This window comes from Lepisosteus platostomus, chromosome 19 (assembly GCF_059453375.1).
Source record: "Lepisosteus platostomus isolate fLepPlt1 chromosome 19, fLepPlt1.hap1, whole genome shotgun sequence".
NCBI lineage: Eukaryota > Metazoa > Chordata > Actinopteri > Semionotiformes > Lepisosteidae > Lepisosteus > Lepisosteus platostomus.
The window spans coordinates 880,877-902,464 of NC_142629.1; the positions used below are offsets into that span (position 1 = coordinate 880,877).

The 21,588-nt window shown below is 44.8% G+C and overlaps 1 protein-coding gene across 3 annotated transcripts in view; it reads left to right on the plus strand.

Annotated features, from left to right (window-relative positions):
• The window catches only part of baiap2l1a (BAR/IMD domain containing adaptor protein 2 like 1a), a 43,808-nt gene extending 22,322 nt beyond the window's left edge, over positions 1-21,486 (plus strand). For 2 of the 3 annotated variants that reach the window (XM_088612145.1, XM_088612143.1), the window contains exons 5-14: positions 482-553; positions 1,736-1,870; positions 5,330-5,482; positions 6,861-7,016; positions 7,904-8,028; positions 8,471-8,677; positions 12,147-12,206; positions 14,504-14,651; positions 19,787-19,827; positions 19,907-21,486. In XM_088612145.1, coding sequence (XP_088468271.1) covers positions 482-553; positions 1,736-1,870; positions 5,330-5,482; positions 6,861-7,016; positions 7,904-8,028; positions 8,471-8,677; positions 12,147-12,206; positions 14,504-14,651; positions 19,787-19,827; positions 19,907-19,979 — 1,170 coding nt within the window. In that variant the 3' untranslated portion in view covers positions 19,980-21,486. The remainder of the gene's footprint in view (positions 1-481; positions 554-1,735; positions 1,871-5,329; positions 5,483-6,860; positions 7,017-7,903; positions 8,029-8,470; positions 8,678-12,146; positions 12,207-14,503; positions 14,652-19,786; positions 19,828-19,906) is intronic. The other variant, XM_088612144.1, reaches the window with a different exon arrangement.
• Positions 21,487-21,588: the final 102 nt, after the last annotated feature.

Sequence of the window (21,588 nt, forward strand, 5' to 3'; positions counted from 1 at the left end):
GGCAGCAGGGACACAGACAAAGCCAAGTGTGATGTAATTCTTGCTAATTAGCATGTGACTCAGCAGCAGAGTGAAAACAGGGCAGCAGTGGGCATCCCCGCAGAACTGCCAGGATGCGCTGGTCTGACTCACTCTGCAGGAGATCGCACTGTTTTTTCTGGCATCAACTGTGATGCTTTACAGAAGGACGTTATGCAATATTGGTTTTATTGTGTTTATGTGTTTACTTGTCTTTTAGATGTTTTTTCCAAAGCATAGTTTCTGCCCTGTAGGTTCAGGATCTTATTTTATTTCTCTTCTGTTGGTGAACCTTGGTTCAAGCTGGATCAACACAGAAGGTATCTAAAACATGGGGGATAAAAGCCTGAAATTCTTTAAAATATAGTATCTGCAGTGTCCCACTGGGAGGGCATTGTTCTTAATTAGCGGACTTGTCTTGAAAATTAATTTTCCTTTGTAAATAAATGCTCTCTCTCTCCAGTTTAAAAAATTTCACAAAGAAATCATCGCTGAACTGGAGAAGAAAACCGAAATGGACGTGAAATACATGACTGTGAGTAGCAGCATCACTTTCGTCCACTTTTGCACATGTACTGTTTTTGCAGAACTGAAAAAGAGAAAGGAGACCTTGCTCACAGCACGGTATTGTTAATGAAATCGTTTAGCTGTAACCAGTATGAATGAATAAAGCAATCAAAGAGCACAGTAGCAGGTTGTGTAACAAAACATAATGATGACTTTCATCCTGAAGAATCTCAAAGAGCTTTTTATATAGGAGTGGTCCCACTTCACCTCTGAAATGCAGCCCCACCTGCATGATGTGTGTCTGAGGTGTCAGCCATTCTGCACCAGCAGGCCCACAGCAGGTGGAGGAGTGAGGACTTGCATCACCAGCTGAAATAAGGGGGTCATTTATGGAAGCTAGACTGCACAAGCCCAGATCAGAATTCAGCAAAGGCAGCAGTCTGTAACATCCATTCTCTTAATGAACAGTGCCAGGGGACCTGTAATGACCCGATAGTCAGGACCTTGGATTAACGTCTCATGCAGAGTACAGCGCCGTCTAAATCCATACTGACACATTGGTGAGAGTGTTACTTACTGGCCCTCATAGCAGTAACCTGGTTTTCCCATAAGAGGTCTCAAATCCCAGTACTGGACAGGCCCAGCCTTGCTTAGCTTCTGAGATGTAACTACTGTCCCATAGATCATCATACTGTATGTTACTCGTAATGCTTCAGTAATGCCCAGTAAGATTCCTTCTCTCACATGGAACAGAAGTTGCAAGGCTGCGTGGAGTTGGTGACTCTAACTTGTAGCTACTAGACAAGCCACTTTTTCCAAAGCCTTGATGTGAGGGAAGTTTCTGGATTGTGGATTGTCTATGGATCGTTGGGACATACCTGGGAGCGTTTGTTTAACAGCTGGCCAAACACATCCCACCCAATGATGCAGCCCTCCACTGAGAGTTGTGAAAGCGGACACTAATCGTATGCAGCAAATTTAAAATGTCAGGATGTAAACAGTGAAAAGAAAAATTGTAGGTATGTTAAACAGAACTGGGAGCAGTACTTATAAAAGCTGCTACTATAAAATGTACTTATTTCTGAGTGAGAGTCTAAAATCTACATCTAACGCTTAATTTATCTTCAAGTTTGATAAAAATGTGTCGGTTTTGTCTGTTGTCAGCCAACAGAGCCTTCTCTGACAGGCCTTTGTTGTCAATCTGTTGTAGGCAACCTTTAAAAGATACCAGACCGAGCACAAGTTGAAATTGGACTCTCTAGAAAGATCTCAGTCTGATCTGAAGAAACTCCGGAGAAAAAGTCAAGGGAAGAATGCGATCAAATACGAGTCGAAGGAAAGCGAGGTGAGTGTTCATTTGTTCATCCCTTACGTCCTGTCATTGACAAGCGTGCAGGGAGAGTGACAGCTGAGAGACTTAGTTTCACTTGGGCTTCCTCCCCGTCGCCCATCCTGATGACACCCTTAGCAACACAGGCTCGACGAGGGCTGGGCGCGGTTTGCACAGCGAGCTCTACAGCATCTGCAGCAGAGGTGACGTGAACTCCACTGCTGTGATCTCAAGGATGACACTGCACATCAGGGGGGTAGTGGTTGTGCTGTGCTATAAACTGAGGGTATGGCACACGCAAACCTGCCCCACTCGGACAGAGCTGGCCAGCTGCGTGCACCCTCCTGCAGAGTCCCAGTCACAGTCATCACCAGACCTCAAATCAGCCTGTCTGGCCTACAGGACTCAACCTGTCCCCAGTCGGTGTCTTTACTGATGGAGCTACCAGAACCCCCTGTTTTTTCAGATTTGTCTCTTGACTGTCAGTATTTTTAAATGCAAGCAGCGTGCATTGATTTGATGTTTGAAGTCCGGTTTTAATACCCCTGCTTGACGTTGGCAAGACGGCTGCTGGCTCTTCCTCTACAGCGGCCCTGGGGGCGCCCTCTGGCCTCCAGAGGGGAGTCGTTCCTGGAGCAGCCTAGAGCAGTTCGACAGATCAAGCTGAGCGGGCACATGAGCTCATGTGTACACGCTAAACAGAAGGTGTTTGTGGCAGCTTGGACCAGCAGCGCAAGGTGTTATATTTCTAGGGATACTTGCAAAAGATGATGGGAAGGAGAGAGATACTAGGGATTTTAAAACATAATAATAATAAGTTATTTCACACCACTTTGCCTGTGATTTCACCTGACTGTGAGGGTTATTTTACCTGAACTTCCTTGAGCTCATTGTTGAGCTCTCCCGGTGGATCTGCCAGTGAATACAGTCTCTGAACTTCCTGGTCCTGGGGATCTCATTCCTCCCTGTACTGTTGCTCTGCAGTTTTGCGTTGGATTGGGCCGTGAGCTGGTTTCTGACTGGTGTGGGAGGAGTTGAAAATCTTGAATTTCCTGTTTTTGTTCACCCTGGAGTGCCTAATCTGTGCTTTCGTATCTAGTTTTCCTTAGTTGATTTGACATGAGATCGTCTTTTTTTCTAAAACCTTTTTCAAATGTATTTCAAATTCCATTCATTGTTCAATCCATTATTATTATAATTCTTATTATAGGTGTATTGATCTGGAGCAGGCTTGACTTAATTTCCAAATCAAGCCATGAATGAGTGAAGCAACAGCACTGTCTAAAACATTTAAAGAATATTTCGTCCGACAGGACCGGTCTGCTGAGGCGGCTGTTTTGGCTCTCCTTGCCGGTTGGTCAGCAAACCATGAAAGTGTTTGCGGTGCTGTGAAAACGCAGAGAGCTGTGAAGTGCAGGAGGTGAAATGAAGGATACAGAGAAGCAGTGTCTGTAACAGTGAGTCAGTGCTCTGTAATACTGAGAGGTGATTGAGAATGGAGGGTACCACCTCTTTTCTATCCGATAATATTATTACAGCTGTCACTGCTCAGCATTTTAATTCCTTGATAAAGAGGCTCTCAGACGACCGACACCCTGCCGCGCAGACGGCTTGTGTCCAAGTCTGGGGCTCTGCGACACAACGGGAGCTCAGAAACGCACAACAGGAGCTCAGAAACGCAACACAAGCTGCCCCCTCTCCACCCTGAGCCGTCACTCCCTCCAAAACAGTGCGGCGGTCTTCCGCTGGACGCGGCGTCTTCTGGATTCGCGGGCTGGAAGGATCTCAGGTTTCACACAGGTTGCAAAGTTAGTGTAACAAGGGGATGTGGACTTAATGAAGTGTGGTCTCAAATTAGCACTGAAGGGAGTGGCGTCATTTGAAGGTTTCGCCGTGCATCCGTATGAACAAAACACCCTACTTTAAGTTTTTTATTAGTTTCACCGATGCCTTCAATTAAGGATTTCACTCCTGCAGTCCTCAGTAAATGGGAGTTCATCATTGAGGAGTGTCTGCAAAGGCCTAATGCCTTCCCTGAAATTCCTAAAACTCCCTAGGCTCCGTGAAATGTGCAGAATGGTATACTGAAAGGTGAAGTACCAGAATAGAGCCAAAAAGCTATTTCCACTCCAAAGGGTAGTGCACCGCAGAGCTCTGCGCTAGCCATCAGGAAAATGAAAGGCAGTCTGGGAGAGATGAGTGTGCCTCAGTAAAGCACTGTAGCTCTGACAGCAGAGAGGACCGGGCTGGGCTGAAGGGCCATCTGCGCACCTGCCTCGGTGGCAGGACAGGGCAGCGGTGGAGGAAGGGCAGGTGGCCAGTGGGGCTGGAGCTGCAGCCATGGTAACGGACCGACCGCTGTGGTGGACTACTGGTGGTCACCATGGCAACCGTGAGAGAGAAACTGGGGAGTAGATGTTTCAGAAAAAGGCAAAATGTCCTTCACTTTGGGGACCACCGTACTGGTGTTGACAACGGCAGTGGAGGGGACTCAGTCTTGTGTATGCAGAGCTGTATCAGTGCCTGGATGAATGGGCACAGAATTCTCTGGAGAGGGATTTTACAGTACCAGCGTTGCACATGTGATTATGCTCTCTGTTACTGACAGAGGTAGTGCTGGAAACTAATTAAAAGCGTTAGGGCAAACAAACACCGTTCCCTACATTCTTTGCCTGAGAACCTTGATCTAGCACATTTCTCGCTATCATAATGATGTTTACCTTACAGTGTTTGCAACCTTGCAAAAGATTACTGTAATTTGCCTGCCAAGGGTAAATGGGGGTAAAAAAGTTATTCTTTTGTGATGCTTTCATGTTTATTTTCAATGCTAGGGTCTGGATAATATACTGTACACAGCAGTGTCGAGACTGTAGATTCAGATAATTAAATGTATCATAGAAATCCTAGGTTCATTATACAGCATGCATATAATGGATCGCAGTAGGTTGACATATTCCTTTGTGTTGTTAAAAATAATAATACATTGACTCAAGTGAAAAATGTGCTTGTAATTGGGGATAGCCCATCCATAAGTGAACGCAGAAATTTGAGATATTGGAAATCCACTCAAAACTAAGCAGCAACAGGTTTTTTTATTCATGCTTTTTCAGGGATATGTATGTATGTTGATCTTCTAAAGTTGCAATAGGATGGCAAATAGAAAACACTGCCTTCTGTGCAGGATCTGGGTGATGCACCATCACCAAAGGCTGCTATTTACAGCTTGACTTGAACTTTTACAGCTTTACAACAGTCCTCCAAAGCTGTTAAAGGGTTTACTAATGAGTAAATTTAGTACATGCCCTTATCATAAATTGCTCAAAGGTGGAATTAGTCAGATAAAGTTATCATGAGTCAAACCTGCATGGACAGGAGTAAACCTCTGTCCCAGCTTCAGAAAGCCTGGCTCTGTGTGTCAGTGTGACGTGCTGGACTTCACTGCTCATGTCTCCTCCTGCCCTCTCGCTCCCCCAGTGCATAGAAACCATCACCTCTCGACAGGAGGAGATCCAGAGGTTCATCGCCGAAGGCTGCCGGGAAGCGCTGTTGGAGGAGAAGAGGAGGTTCTGCTTCCTGGTCGACAAGCACTGCACATTTTCCTATCAGATCAGCTCCTTTCACGACAAGGTGAGTCAACAAATGTGTGGTCTGCATGCAGCCCATTCTCAAAATAACAATAATCAGGAAGCACCAAGCAACACAACTGTTTTCTTCCTGGTGCTCCTGCCCCTCGATACGAGAAACCTGTAATTATGATGCTGGATAATAAGAGCAAAGGTCACAATTTATCAATAAATGATAAGAGCTGTTAATAGTGTGTAAAAGTGTTACGATTATTGTGTTTTAATGCGTTTGTCATGCAACACATTGGAACATAATAAAGGCTGCAAACGAGATGAGGCCACTCAGCCCATGTAGGATGTTTTTGTGTTACAGAAGCTAACCGGTCGGGGGATCTCAGACAGCCATTTTTTTTTTACCACCGCCAGGGTATCATCTTCAATAACATGGCTTCAATCCAGCTTATTCCACACTCCCTCAACCCTCTGCGTCAAGACTAGCCTCTTTTTCTGAATGTTAAAAGACCACCCGCATCGTTTCCACTTGTCTTCTTTCCTTAATGTTTCCCTGCCGATGCAGATTCCCTTGCAGTCTTGTACAAGACTCAAACAGTTCGGCCCTTTCGGTCGGTCAGAGTGGGACTTCCCTTTGAGTCCAGGGAAGTATCTGGTCACTCTTCTCTGAACTGATTCCAGACCATCAGTGTCTTTATTGTCAAGCGATGACCGAGGTTTTACACGATATTCTCAACGTGGTCTTATTAGTGTATTGGACAGCTGTAGCACAACATTCCATGCCCCAAACTACATTGCTTACAAGATACAAGATTCTGTTTGCCTGCTTTATTGCTTCCTAACGTTGTCTCAAATATGAAAATTATGTGTCAACATAAACAACCAAGTCTTTTTCATTAGTAGACTATTTTGTGTAGTGGTTTCCTAATTTATATAGCTATAATTTGTTTTTGTTTTTAGTACCTGTATGTAATACCATTTGTTTAAAGTGCAAGTAGGCAATGAATCAATTTCCTTTACACTTAGAAATAAGTAACATATCTTTCCAAAAAGATGGTTTAAATGGGCAAGATATGTTGAATTTCTGTATAACGGGAAGTAAAAAAAAGATGCAGCAGAAAATAAGAACTGGTATCAAAATAAATGAATCTGTTATTTTGCTTTCCTATTTTCCCACCCTTTTTTTTCCTGTTTTGTTTTTCTTTTTTGCTGCGCTTAGAAATGGGGACATTGTTAATGCTGTCATTAACATCCTTACAATCAAGTATGAAAAAAGAAAATATTGTAGCACTTTCAGCTCCTTTTGTCTGCGGATTAAAACGAACACACAGCCAACACAATTAGCTGGCACGGCTTCCCTGGCTGCGTCATTTAATTCTGTTTTTTTTTTCTTTCTTCTTCCTTATGTTTGAATTGCCTTGCTGGCGCAGGCCAGAGACGCGCTGAACGCGAAGCTGCCCTCCTGGCAGGAGAAGTGCTCCGATGCCACGAAGGTGCCAGACAGCGTGCTGAGCATGATCGAGGGCCTCCGGACGCCCGTGTCCGTCACCCCGCAGCCCTCGCCGGTGCTGAGCCACTCCAGCGCGGTGAGTGGGCCAACGCGCCCCGGCTCTGGCTCGGATCGCGCGGCCGCCGGCGTGCACTTGCTTAACGGGGGTCCGTGACGGGAGCTGGGGAGGGTGGTCAGGTCCGGATCTCGCCTACGGATTTATATCTCGCACCCGGGACTTCCCTTTGCGCATGCCCTCCTGCCACCCAGTCCCTGTCCACACCCTTGCAGCAGCTCCCTGGCTCATTCCTCGCGCTGGCGGGGGGGGCTCAGGCGCAGGCTGCCCCCAGCTGGCACTCCGCTGTGTCGCATCCATTCAGCTCCAGTCGCACTACAGGTCCGTGGGGCTGGGGAAGAGCCCAGCAGAGAGGCCAGCGAACTCCCGCGCGGTTACTTCTCTGTGGGAACACAGATACTTTCATTACAAAAGACGGAGCCGGTGATTTCAGTTAAAAACGTGTTCGACTTGAGACTCGGCTCTGTCTTAAGTAATACGTGTTTTTGAAGAGAGGGGAATTTACATCACAAGGAGAATGAAAACTAAAATATTCAGAGGATATCCACAGAGCTGTTCACGCCTGTTCTTAGCTGAAGAAGATGTGTGTGACTTAAGGACTAGAGCACTCCGCCTTTTGCTCTGTTTGCAATCATTAAGAATGGCTTAACATATTGGAGAGGATGGCCAGATGGGATTTCAGAAGGTTTTAATGTAAATGTAATAAAACCTTTTGCCTCTTTGAGAAGCCAAGAATATAAAAAGTTGATCCTGGTGTAATTACTGTATTTGCATTCTCTACCAATTTCTAAAGCAATTTTTTCTTCCTTGTATAACTTTGTGTACAGTAATATCAGTCACGTTCTCACACAGTCCCTCCTGAGCCGCAGCAGCGGATGCATTTTAAACTGTCCATTCTTTGTGTCTAGCAAAGCACCGACGTGCCAAAGCCGCCCCCTGCGCCCCCACTCAAAGCCCAGACCAGCCCCCTTGTGGATATGTTCAGCCCTGCTGCTCCCAAGGCCTCCGTGACAACACAGAGAAGCTCAGGCAAGTTGAACCCCAAAACTGACCCCTCCACCTTCTCTGATGTAGCGGGCTGCGTGTTCAGTCTTCAGTTATTGTATCTTGGGATGTTCAGCCTTATGACAAGAGTCCTTCGAGTTCAAATGGTATTTTTGGCTCACTGAGGAATAAATCCTGCAGACTCCCCAGGTCTGCTTGGATAATATTATCTTTTACCATTTTGATATCACTTAAGTAAACCACCCCGCTGGGGAATAAGGAACCTGAGGGGCATGGTTGATAAGAGGAGACACAGACAGCTCTCCAGGTCATGGCTGATTCAGGCCGGCATCAGTTGACATTTTACTGGTAGAGCCATTGAGGGCCCACAAAGTGCAGTCGTTTTTTTTTTGCCGTCGTACTTTGCTGAAAACCTCCGCTGCTCGCCGCCTCGGAGAGTGAACCGTGCCGTTGTCGCCCGCGACAGTGAGCAGCGGCGAAGACGGCAGCCTGTCCAGGTCCATCTCCGTCTCCACGGGGCTGAACATGATCAAGCGGCCGAAGGTGAGGACCATCTTCCCGCACACGGCCGGCAGCAACGACACGCTGCTGAGCTTCGAGGAGGGCGACGTGATCACGCTGCTCATTCCCGAGGAGAAGGACGGCTGGCTGTACGGGGAGCTCGACAAGACCAGGCAGTAAGTCCCTGCCCCTGCGACTGTGGCGCCGTCTTCCTTCTGTTACACTGCTTCATTCTGACGTTAGTTATATCTCATTGAATAAAAACCGCAGTCTTCGGGCTTTGGAAGCTGCTGGCTGTGTGAGCAGCCTGAAGGCTCCCCAGAACCTTTTTTTTTCTTTCTTTCTACTTTGATCTCTGCTGCGGAATTAACACCTTCTTGTAGCCTTTCACCTCGCCCTCTGACGCAGCTCCCCCGCCCCAAACCCGGTTTCTCTCACCCTCCTGAGACGCGGACTGCCATCGCCCTCATTCTGATTGCTGTGATTGCTCAGCAAGGGCTGCCTGGGAACACATCTATACTGGTGAAGAGCTGTTCTGAGACTGCAGGTGTCTGGCTCAATGGATGCAAAGGCTCCATTTTCTCCTTACAACCCAGACATCTTGTTTTTTTTTAGATTCTTGAATGTATAGTGAAATTAAAAAAAAATGTAAAGAGGTACACTTACATGTTTTAAGTGCCTGAGGGGGGAAACACTTGTTTTTTTTTGTGAGAGTTATTCAGCTTTCTTGGTATGCCTGCGAGATTCACCTGGACGTGCTTGAAACGCCAGACATGACATGCCTACTGATGACTGTCACAGCCCGGTAAGGAGCAAAATAATTACGGAGCTGTGAGAGCAGCTAATGGTGTTGGCAAAGGCAGAGTGCAGCACCTGCCTGTTCACAAAGCAGGCTGAGAATGTGTAGGTGTCGGCGGAGGGCCGTGGCAGACAGCTTCACAAAGGGGGTTGCAGAATGACATTTGCAAATGTGTTTTTCTTTCTTTCGTGCTTTAATTTGGAAAACAGCATTTCAGAGGCCGTGATGCTTTGCAGCATTAATAAATCAGACAACTTGGAAAAAACAGGGGCCAGCCTGCTCTGCTCCTATAATAGTCGCAGCGGACCTTTCTGGAACTAGGACTCGCTTAGCTGCTTCATCCTGTAGAAGAGCTTGGGACGTGGCGGCTAACATCAGGCACAAGCAGAATCCAATCGTGTCTGGTTCTAAACAAGTATCTTAAAAGATTAAACAAAATCAGTGTTGTTAATTGTAATAGGATGCTTAACAATTTTGCATTTTCTGCTGCATCTGAGCACGTCCTTTGAAATTTAAGCTACAATACCAGCTTTGTTCTGCATTACAGTTTTTAGATGTTCCTCTTGAAGCGGAGCAAAGCAGTCCTACACATGTAGATTACTCCCAGTCTCAGACATTCTTGTATGGAGTTAGCAAAGACTGTTCTCCCTCTATGTTTTTCCCTTTGTTCATTTCTGGAAAACAGTTATTTTATTTCTTTTTAATTTCATATAGTAAGATTTCTGGATATTTTAGGTATAACTGGTGTAAACCAGGTGTAAACCATAGGCAGTATTGACAGTATGAACAACTTTGTCATCCTTAATTTTCACTAAGACTTTATTTATATCGGCTTCCTTTGCAAAGTACTGTATATTCAGAGGTGAAACCAAACATAAGCTGCATTGATAATTCAGAGTTCGAAATTCAGAAACAGAATGACTTAATAAAACATTTAAATACTCATTAAAGCGCCATAATGTGTAAACATCCTGCTGAAAGCTGTATACATGTATAAATAATTCATTTAAAGTAAATAATGGGATGACTCTTTTGAGCACAGTTCTCCTCACTGCATCAACACCTTGCTGATATTAATATTGTATAAAGTGCACAATTTGTCAGAACAAGGTCAACACCTGTCTGTAATTTGCTTCATCAAAAACAAATGTCCAGCAGTGAGCATTTTTGTTTCAGGTTTTGAAATTGTGCTCCAGTTCAATTTAAGCTTCCCTAATTGAGGGAAATGTTAATTGTATGGAAAGGCAGACTCTATCTAAAATATTAAATTATTGCAGAAGCCTCTCCAGTCTGGGGTTAAATGTGTGTTCTTCTCCATTTGGAGACCAGTAACATAAGATTCCTGCAAAACAATGTTACTCTGTCCATTTTTAAATGTTTGGCACGGGGTGTTTCCTAAGAACACTCTTGTGAAAAGAAATCACTGATTAATGATAATTGAATACCTCCAGAAGCATTAGCGGGAATCAGTCTGTTAGGCTTGTTAAGGCTTGTTAAAAGCACAGAAGCAAACAGCCCTCCAAAGTAAACAGCATCTGCTCGAAAAGAGACAGTTTCTTAGCAACCAGTTTTTCTTTGGAGTCTTCAGACTGATTTGGAGATGTACTGTATGTTTTATAGTTGTCATTACATATTTTGTAGGGAACTGTCAAGCTTTTTCAATCCATTTATTAAAACTGGGAACTTTTGTGACTTTGTGTGTAATACAGAAGTTCACAGTTACATATCAGAAATTTATGGCTTTCACCACCAGAAAATATTTGTTTTGAATATGCCTCACATATTGACATATTGCTGTTTAAGCAATAGGAAGAAATGTTGAGTTTGTCAGCATTAGTACCTTGGCCTTTAGTCCTGGACTCTAAAATTTTAAATAGTTGAAATTCTGCAATGTGAAATGATGTCTTCTTATTGCCAGGACAGTGTAAGTTTCACTCACAAGTATATTGAATTTTACATTGTGACATTTTTTTGTTCCTGTGGAACTCTGTTACTGCAGTTTGGATACAGTAACTATCCAAGTGAAATAGCTTTCTGTTTTATTTGTTATTTTTTTAATGCAATTATTTTAAGTGACTTTGCAATTACGCTAAAAGGCTTTCCTGTGACATTTCTTAGATTTGTCCTGGTCAGTAAACCAGGGTTCATGCTCTTAAAAGCTTGAACAGGATGTTAATATCCATATTTTAAGGTGCACCTCTTTCCACTTCACTGCTAAACTCCCACAAAGGCTAGATGGGTAAAAAAGCCTTCTCTCATTTTTAAAATCTTTGTTCTTATGTGGATAAAGTTTGGAAAAAAGTGTGAAAAAGAAAATGGCTCTCTTTCCACATTCTTTTCTGTCAGCACAAATGTTTACAAATTCCTACATAATTCTCCATCCTCTGGGAATATAGCACTGGCCGTTGGTTTTATATAGATATTATGTCCGTTGGGTTTGTATTCTCCCTGTGCTGCTGATGCTACACCTGTGTTTTTGCAATGACCACAACATTGAGGGGGGTTCTGTGCAGGTGATTGTGGGTCTCTAATGGCCCTGCAGTGTCAACAGCGGACCAGCTGAGAGACGTGTTGTGTTCATGACGGTTCCATGGACAGTATTTCTGCAGGAACTCTTCGCCACGTACAAGCTGGGGGACCTGCATGCACTCATGTGGGCTGCACACACTCACTCTCCTTTACTTAGACTGCCCTACGCCCAGTATAGAGACCCTCCTTTCCGTAAAGACCGGTATGGTTTGGCTCCGCGGAGTGTAATGTTTGTCATCTGTCACCTTTTTTTGTTTTGTTCTGCTGTTATCAAGGCACGTCAGTCTAATACCTGCTGTGATCTGTCTCTTTTACAGGAGGGGCTGGTTCCCGTCCTCATACTGCCGGCCTTACATCGAACCGCTGGGGAGCAGCAGGTAATCGATCGATCGATGGATCAATGAATGTGGGCACAGTGGAGAGGAAAACAAAAGAAAAACCCTCCCTGGGGAGCAAATTAAGTTATACCACTGAAGTAACTGGGGTGTCCCGGCACCCTGAGGCCAGTTTTCCAGGTTATGATTCTGCAGGCAGAGAGAACTTGCTTGCTCCTTGTTGTATCCCAGCGCCAGGATCCAGGCAATGGGAAAACAAAATAAAAGAGATGGAAGAGTGTGTTTCAGTAAGGTGGTGGGAGATCAAGGTTCACAGTGAATAAAGTGGATACAGTCCAAGGCAGCTGTCAGGTCCAGCCCTCCCAGTCAATAACTGCTCAGAGCTCCTGGAAATGAATGCCATCATCTGCTTCGCAAGCTGTGCAATTTCCTTACGTCTGCATGTGCATTGCTGAAGGACTGATGTCTCTTTTTCTTCGTTATCTAGACGCAGTGACCAATTATTAGGTGCCACATCAAAGAAAAAATATTAAATCATTCTTGGCGTCATTACTAAGTTGAAAGCAAGTGCTTCCGTTTTTCAGAATCTGTTTTTTTTTTATATTTCCACATTCCAGAATAAATATTCACTCACCTTAGGTTCAACATTGCCTGGACTCCGTCTAAAAAGTGACGTTCAGGTGACTGATTGCTGATAGCTTCCCCTTGTGGGGAAATAGCTTTGATTATTATAGCGGATTACACCTGATTGGACATCATTAAAATTAGAAGAAAGTATTGTTGGAAAATAACAGGTAATCTGATCAAAACTACAGTGGGAAAGGCACCAAGCCTACAGTTTGTGCCTTAAGATGAAGACAGAACTAGGGTTAACACATCTTTTGCTATTGGCAATCGCAGTGAGGCAAAAGTGGGGATATCTCATGCTGATAGTTTTAATGGTTTTGGTCAGGTTAAATGTTTAGAGTATAAAAAAACAACAGTTTGTAGTGCACCTGCAATTGAAAGAAAGCTCTTGCTCCGAGTATGATTTCAGAATGCTGCTCTTATTCAGCCTCACTATCCTGCGGTTCACCTTGAATTCAGAAATGACCACTTAATGTGGAAATGGAAACTTCAAGGGTCAGAAGGTTAAAAGCGTCAAACAAGAAAGTTTGAAACAGACCCCTGGAAGTGTTTGCTTTGCATGCACTTATGAAAGCTGCTTTCCACCACAGTCGCCTGGAAAGAATGTTCTAAGTAAGCTGACACTTGGTTAACCCTCCTGACGTACTTCTGCCACTGGTCTTCGTCGTACACAATGTGGGCACAAGTGTGGAGCCCACATGCACTCTCCTGTTTCTTATCGACTCTTCGACGATCTCTTTTCAAGGAAAAATGTGAAAGACTGATTTATTTTGGTTAAATAGCTCACAAACATACAGTACAGCCACTTTCATGTCATTACAATGAGCTTCCTTTACATACAGATGTTTATGTTCCTCTCAAGAAAATGTAATTTGTATACATGTATGTGTTGTTCTTAGAAATGCACTCGGTACACCAAGCAATGCTGTTATTTCTGCTGTGGGACGTTCAATAGAAAACAAAATACAAGTGAAAAATACAGCTACCTTAAACAGGTTTTGTAGGAAAGGGCAATGTAACCTACTGTTAACATTTACAATAATTTTGTTATGGTTGAGGGTCTGCTTGGAAGTTTACAAAATTTGATATTTCTCTCAGGGATGCATGGATTTGGGGGAAAAGTTGCAAAGTTGTCAAAGGTTGCTTATTCCAAAAGCTAAAGACATTCTCGCCTAAAACACATCCTTTCTGTTATATCAACAGCTGCTGCTATTTATGGGACTAAAGGAGCCATTCCTTTGAGGATATTTAATTTTGGGGGGACTGGCAGTTGTTCTTGTAATTTAAACTGTGTGTGGATTCAGGCTAATATCATGTATAGTACAGTATATGTAATGTTTCAGTACGATCCAGGAGAGTAATGAAAAAGTCCCACATGGACATTAGCTATGGAATGCTGTCTATCTGACTGTGTGCTCTGTGGCGTATTGCAGCACAACTGAGGTCACTGGTGTCTGATGTGCTTTTCTTGGTTCAGGTGCACTGTGTTCTGGCAGCAGTTAGTGATCAGTTGCTATGATGAGAAAGTGCAGGACCAGCTGTAGCACAGAAAGTCAGGCTTGTGTCTGGCTCTGCACTGTCTGGGTTTCGAGGACAAGAGTCAGGCTTGGGTCTGGCTGCACTGTCTGGGGTTCGAGGACAAGAGTCAGGCTCGGGTCTGGCTGCACTGTCCGGGGTTCATGAGTTCCTGCGATGTGTTTTCTCCTCCCCAGCAGCGTGACGCCAGCTCGCAGCGTCAGTGTGGCCAACCTGGCGGACCAGGACCGAGGTGCCATGGTTCTGCCGCCCCCAGATTACAACGACTCTTCGCCAACGAGGACGGCTCCGTTCAAGAGCACCCAGTCTTCCCCCGCGCACACGGTGAGTACTAGGCCAGCTGCGCCCCTTGGTCAAGTTGGGCTCCTCCGAATAACCTGCTTGGGGCCTTTTAAATCTAGTTGGGAGGACCTTTCTGGTAAGAATTCACAACATACAGCCCTTCCTTCCTATTCTCGGTTACTGTTATGCACAAAAGGCCACCCTTCAGTTCAGGTCAGTGTATTTGTCATCTGCACAAGTGCAGTGAAATGCTTATTTGCATGTGTGATACAAAGACATTAAGGAAGCGCCAGAAACATAAACACAGAACAGCAGCAGCAGCAACAACAACAACAAGTTAAATAACATACAGTTTAAAAAAAAATGGTCGGACAAGCAGTGTGAGAAAAACACATGACTGTGAGCCCGTGGAAGGGGTAGAGTGCTGTAATCTGACAGCCTGTGGGAAGTAACTGTCTCTGAATCTGGAAGTCTGTGCCTTTATGCTCCTGTAGCGCTGAGCAGAGGAGAAAAGTATCTTTAGCAATACTTCCAGCCTTCCTGAGGCAGGGAGCTGTAAAAACCTCCTCTTTGCCAAGTGATAAGGGTGAGGGTTACACCTGACCAACAATCCTGTGTTTGCTTTTTGTGTTTGTGGTGTTTTGTCTGCAATGCAAGGCAAATTCCTGTAAGGGTAATAAAGTATTATGAATATTATTATTACGAAACGTACTCTGTACATCTTATATGCACACTTTGTACAATGTGGCTAGAGTGTAACTAATAAACACAAGCTGCAGTCCTTTCCAGGTACAGTTCACAGCAGGGCCTTGTTGTCATGTAATCTTCACCGTGAAAAGTTCTAGAGCTGTTGATGTGATACAGCCATTTTGTATCACGCAGTGGAAAAAGGCGATGCAATTAATTGAAAACGTGCACAGGCGAATACGTTTCTTTACTATTTGAGAATCTGAAGCTTTGCTAAGCTTCAAGGTCAGAAGCCCTCTGACCATTTTTTAGAAATTCTATACAGCACTCAAGATCCCAGAATTCAATGGTGTTACATTCTAGTGAAGTGTAGCATTTCTGACTTGCATAGAACTTAGACTTTAAAATACTTAAGGATACCTTCCTTGCTTGCTTTTTAGCTAAACATGGCTTTATCTGATGGCCTGTTTGCTGGAGTTAATCTTTCACAGCAGGAGGTATAATCAGAGAAAGTGCAATGTCCTTCCTCTGTATTACTGTAATGCGCAGCGGGAGAGATTGAATATTGGCTGTGTGATCTACACTAAGTCACAGTTTCCTAGAAAGTCAGTGCTAAGCCTTGTAACAAGACACAAACACACATGCCCTCACTCTGCAACCCCATGTCTGCCACCCCTCCCCTCCACAGCAGCCTGTGAAATATTGATGATCCCAGAATGCTCCTGTTCTCTCTGGCGAACAGCCTGCTTTTCAACTTGTGTAACAAAAGAAAGGTGACGTCACTCTGCATATCCGGGGCCTGGCTTCCTCGTGCTCTGGCATTACAGCCCTGGTGAACTTGAAACCTCCGAGTTCCTGCCCTTGAACCAGTGAGAGTTCTGCTCTGTGGCGTAATGGCTAGTTGGCATTCGGGAAATTCAGAGTACCTGTCAAGACTTTCTTGGGGGCACAGACGTGTGTACTGTACGTTCAGGAGCTTTAAAGAACATAATGGGAGGTAGAATGTGAAAAGAAAAGAAAGTTAATCCTTCCTGTCGGTGCCTGTGTGCCCTCTAGATCAAAGATCAAGTTCTCCTGTTGCAGGTAAAGCAGCCCAGTGCTGGGGAGCCATAGAGCTGTGCCTTTCGTTTTCCTTTTTCAGGCTGTGATCTGTGCGGTTATACACAATGCAGGACTCCGCTCTGGGCTGCAGTTTGTGGTAAAGAATTGAAAAACAACTTTGCCTAACTTCAAAGATCGAGTCTGATCCTTCACCTGAGAAACAGTTGGACAAAATACAAAAAATATTTTTTTCCCCAATTTGAAAACTCTCACTTCTTTATATAGTAGTGTTGCATGCTTTGGTGGTGTGGAGGTCAGCGCTTCCGCATAGCTGCCGGGTCCTGGGTTCAGTTGCAGACTGGGCTGCCTTCCCTGTGGATTCCCAGGTGGATTGGGCTTGATTAGATTAGTTCACGTTGTGTATTTATTTGCTCATCATTCTGGTGTAGAGAGAGCTGCATCTGAATACTCAGTCAAGGGGCTGAGTCATGTTTTCTAATGAAAGCATGCTGTGCTAATGAGCGCCTCTTTATCTCGATATCAGCATGGTGCAGAGTGCTGGGGGGCCATTCATCCCATAGTTCACCTTGCGACAGCCTGTCTCATTGCAGGCACAGTTATATGGGTTAATGCAATTGTAGTTTACCCGTTAATAGCATTCCTGAGGTAGGATCTTGTTGCATTAACATCTTTATTGAAATCAATAAATAATTATTCCTTTTTCATCCCAAGCAATCCACTGGCGTTTGATCACAGCCAGAAAGGGGGCATGTGGCAGCTCTAGTTGCCAGGCAGTAGCGCAGGGAGAGAAGGGAGAAGCTGAGGGAGGTCGAACTTGGCAAACCAAAAGAGGAGTTTAGCCAGAACAGTGTGCTAAATGGCCCTATTCATAAGAATGTTTCTTTATGCATGAAAAGGACTTGCGTGTTACTATGAAAAGCTGATGAATCAGTTACTCTGCAGTGTGTGGGAGCCACACCTGCGGCTGTGGTACAGAGGAGTGCAGGATTTCAGTGGCTCGTCTGTGGCGTTAACTGCGGCCCCCTGAGGTGTCCGTCCGCTTCTCTGTGTCGGTTCTCCGACAGCCTGTTATATCACAGCTATTGCAAGAGGCCAGCTTGGTGTCCGCGTTGAAAACGGGGCGCCCAGCTTGTAGAAGCTCCTTAATGGCCTGGGAGCAGCGTGTCTCTGCAGGGGGCGGGGAACGGGACATCACAGGGGTTCTGTGTGGGCAGGAGAAGGTTAGCTTTAACCTGTCCCCCTCCCAAGGCATTTGGAAAAGAGTCCTGCAGAGCACATGTGCTACTACTACTCCGTCTGCCTTGGAGGTGTCCAATGGCTGCTCCTGCCGGTGAAGAGGCAAGAAGGAGGGGACTGGAGATGCTCTGTGCTGCTTTGGTCTGGACAGTTCATTCTGTGTTATTGAAGTGCTTCCTTGGATGGGTTTATTACTGTGCTAGCAGGGCATAATTATTTTTATTCCACTTGCAGTACTTGTGAGGACAGTGAGGTGTGATACAGCACAGTCCTAAACAGCTGGCGCTGCATTCTGGCTGCAGGGCTGGCGCGTTGGAAAGATTAAAGTGTCCCTCAGCGATAATTGCTGCTGCGCAGGTTGTGAGAAATATGGTCTCGTGGAGAAAAGGTGCTGGGCACAGCTCCCAGGAGCCTGTCCTCTCCCAAGGTGACTCTGCTCTCTGGCTCTCAGAACCAGACTCTGGATATCCCTGGAGTTAACGCTCAACACCGGCCCCGACGTCCTGTCACTCCCTGGCAAAGCCTGCCCTCTACTGGTGGACTGGTCACAGTCTGGCCGTCATATTAAATCACTTTTCATGCCTTCCATTATTAACTAATAGTGTTGATACCTGTATTCATGTTTATCGGTAAAGACTGTTACTTGTTTTTTTTTTAAAAAAACGTGTTTGCCCCTTCCATTGTTCGGTTTTGGCTTCATGATTCCAGGTGTTGCGTGGTACACTTGGTGGAAGTAATCTTGCGTTGGGATTCCAGTGACTGGTGTCGCAGAATACATGAACCTCTTCTCTTCTAGCATTTCATCCTCCTAATAATAGATGCTCGATATCCTGGTGTGATGGAGCCTGAACAACTGGTGACCTAATTATACAGTCTTGAGGACAAACGTTTCCGAAATGATCAGGGGGCAGTCATTTAAATTAAGGGGAAGAGCATTTAGAACCGAAAACAGATAACACCTATTTACTACTTGTTGTTAAAGCTAGTATCCTGGCTGCTTTCTTAAAAAAGCTGAAGGAGACCTAGGGATTAATCTGCTACAAGTAACCAAACGCCATCTATTTGAAATCTTTCTTGATTTATAGTATTTTGCGACCTACTGGATTGATAAACGTTCTAAAAATTAAACAAGCTTATGAAGAAGTTTTTTTTAACAAGTTAATCATGGACTCCTCGTTTTTCTTACCATAAAATGCTTTGAGAAGCTACATTTAAAGGTGCAATATAAAATAAAGTTGTTATTATGATCTATTTTAATTCAAATTGGTAACAGCAGGGCAAGAAGGGCAAAAATAATGATGGAAATTTAAGTACTTTGTCATTTTGTATTTGAAGTGATCATCGGAGGTACTTTAACAGTTCAGATTAAATGAACGAGTATTTCAAGAAGTTTTAGATTCCTGAATGATGATATGCAGTGATCTGGGATGTCCTGAAGGAATGTGGGCCCATCTCTGCATTTCCTGTGACTGGCATGCAGAGACACTGCCACATGACCCACAGCTTACTGGCAGGAGCAGCCCAGACATGAGCAAAATATCTCATTCTCTGTGAAGCAGTGTAGCAGATAGATGGGCTGATGGTTCAACACCATCATATAAAAAGCACATTCAACATTGAACACGCATAAAAGCATAACTTAAAAATCACTTAAGTTGCATAAAATCAAATAGTGGTTGGAGAATCATCACAACAGTACATGCCATGATGAATAAATGAATTAGAAGTGGGTGGAATACATTAAATGCCATCATTAAGCAGTTTTATTGCGCAGAGAACAAAGAACGTCTTATAAATGCTTTTGCTCTTATGATGTGCTGTAAGTATACCTCGAATTGTAAGTGTAAGGAAGATGCAGGGTGCAGGAACGAGGGAAGAAAAGCAAGAGCAGAGCAGTTCGGAGGAGAGAGAGGGAGCTGAGCTGAGCTCCTGCTGCAGGCTTTCCCCTGCCCTTGTGGGGAGGTCCTGTGAGTCCGGCCAGCCTCAGACCAGCTCGGGCCAGGTCCCGGGACACGCGAGGAGTCGCCGCTCGTGTTTGGTGGTGCCCGGCCTGCCCCAGCCCGCAGTGTGCTGGGCTGCAGGCCATCCAGGGACAGGCCTTAGCCCTGAGGCCCATGGGGCTCCTGGTGACGTTACCCGTCCGCAGGAACGTGGGCTGCGGTGCTGATGACCCGTCTCGTGCTGTGTTGCAGGTGTCTGAACCCAACGGCATCCCGAAGCTGCCTTTCCTGGGGTGAGTGTACAGCCTGGAGCTGCTGGGGGGGGGGGGATCAGTGAGGCTGGACTGCTCACGAGGGGTCTTCTCTCCACAGGGGGGGTAACCCATTTACCACCGTCAAGCTGCGGCCCACTGTCACCAACGACAGGTCGGCCCCCATCATCTGAAGGCGCGGGGAGCCTGTATCCCCACGGCGTGGGGCTCCCCTGCTGTCGGGTGTGAGCTCTCCCACAACCGGAGCCTGCGGGGCCCTCTCGCACCGCGACACCCGAGGACAGAGGGCCTGCGTGTGGCGGTGTGAAACGGAGCCAGAGCTATATTTTTAAGAGCTTTTTTGTTTTGTTGTTGTGAATAACTGTACACAGGTATAGGATCATGACTCGCGGACAGAGGTCCGGACAGGGTGTTGCATCAGACTTGTACATTTTATTTCTTTGGAGAAAGTTGAAAAAAACACCTGTCATCGTATGAGTGTACTTGAAGACGGAGTAGACCATATATTTTTTTTTGCTTGTTAAAAAAGTCTTTATTTGCCATAGTATGCTAGACAGAATATGCTGTATGGGATATGGAATTATTTTTTTGCATAAATGTAAATATAATATTTAGGATATAAAAAGTTTATGTTCTTAAAAGTTCATTCAGGAGGATGTTGTCTTGATGTTTTTAGTAAGATGCTTGGGCGCTGCCACAGTCCTTAAGCAGTTCCTTACACTTGAGTATTTCGGATTGGGACAGATATGCCTTGTGGAAATACGCGTTACAACAGATTTTACCAAAGACGTTTGCCTAATGAAGAGTGCCACCTACAGGTGACATGTGGAAGGTTTCTGTGGGGGCTGCTACATAACGAACACCGTAAAATGTTTTATTCCCTTAGACTTCAAGAAACATTATTCAGCTCCAGTCCTCGTTCACACTTCTGATAGTTCATTACCCCCTGTAGCTTTGTATAATGGGAGGCATTAAGACCAACAAACACTAGTGGTTCCAAAGCTTAAGTTTCTAATGTCTCCCAGTTTATAATGAGGCTTTTGCGATTAAAACAAACTTTGCCTTAAGAGACTCTCTTCCTTGTGATATTTTTCCCCCAAACAGCATTCCTTCTCCCTTTCTCCCACTGGAAATACAGAACACAAAGTGATAGGACCGAATACTGTGTCTGCAGGTGGATCCATGTCAACTCTCAGACCCAAATGAGAAGTGTAGATTTGCCTTTTCTGGTTTTGTTTTTTTCCCTGCTACATTTCTGATGGAGCCTGTTTTTGTGACTGAGCTTTGATGGTTGGCTGGTAAATGCATTCAAGTCCAAAGGCCAACAAGCTGTGTGAGAATCCCAGAAACGGAAACATTCTGTTTCTTGCATAGGCGTTTTATTTTGAGAGAAAATGAGGTAGAGGAGCTACACTTGGCTAGTGATTTTTCCTCATACAATAGAATGCTTTTCATTTTTTTATATTGTTTAAATAACAAAAGTATATTTTAAACCGCTGATGTAGATTCTGTTGCTTTGCTTTCCTGTGTCTCAATGAAGATCCCAAAACTCTTGGGAAAATTAAGTGTCAGTGTGAACTGCAATAATATATTTAATAGGGTTGAAGTGAGAATGTTGTTCGATGATCTGGCTATGGCCACTTTTCCTTCATTGTTCCAGAATAAAAGCTTTCTGATGAAGCAGGGGGTTTCTATGTCCATGTGTGTTTGCTAGAAGCTGGGGTCAGCTCTGTTGCTGGATTGCGAGTGCTAAGACAGGCAAGGAAGAGGGTTCCTCTGTTA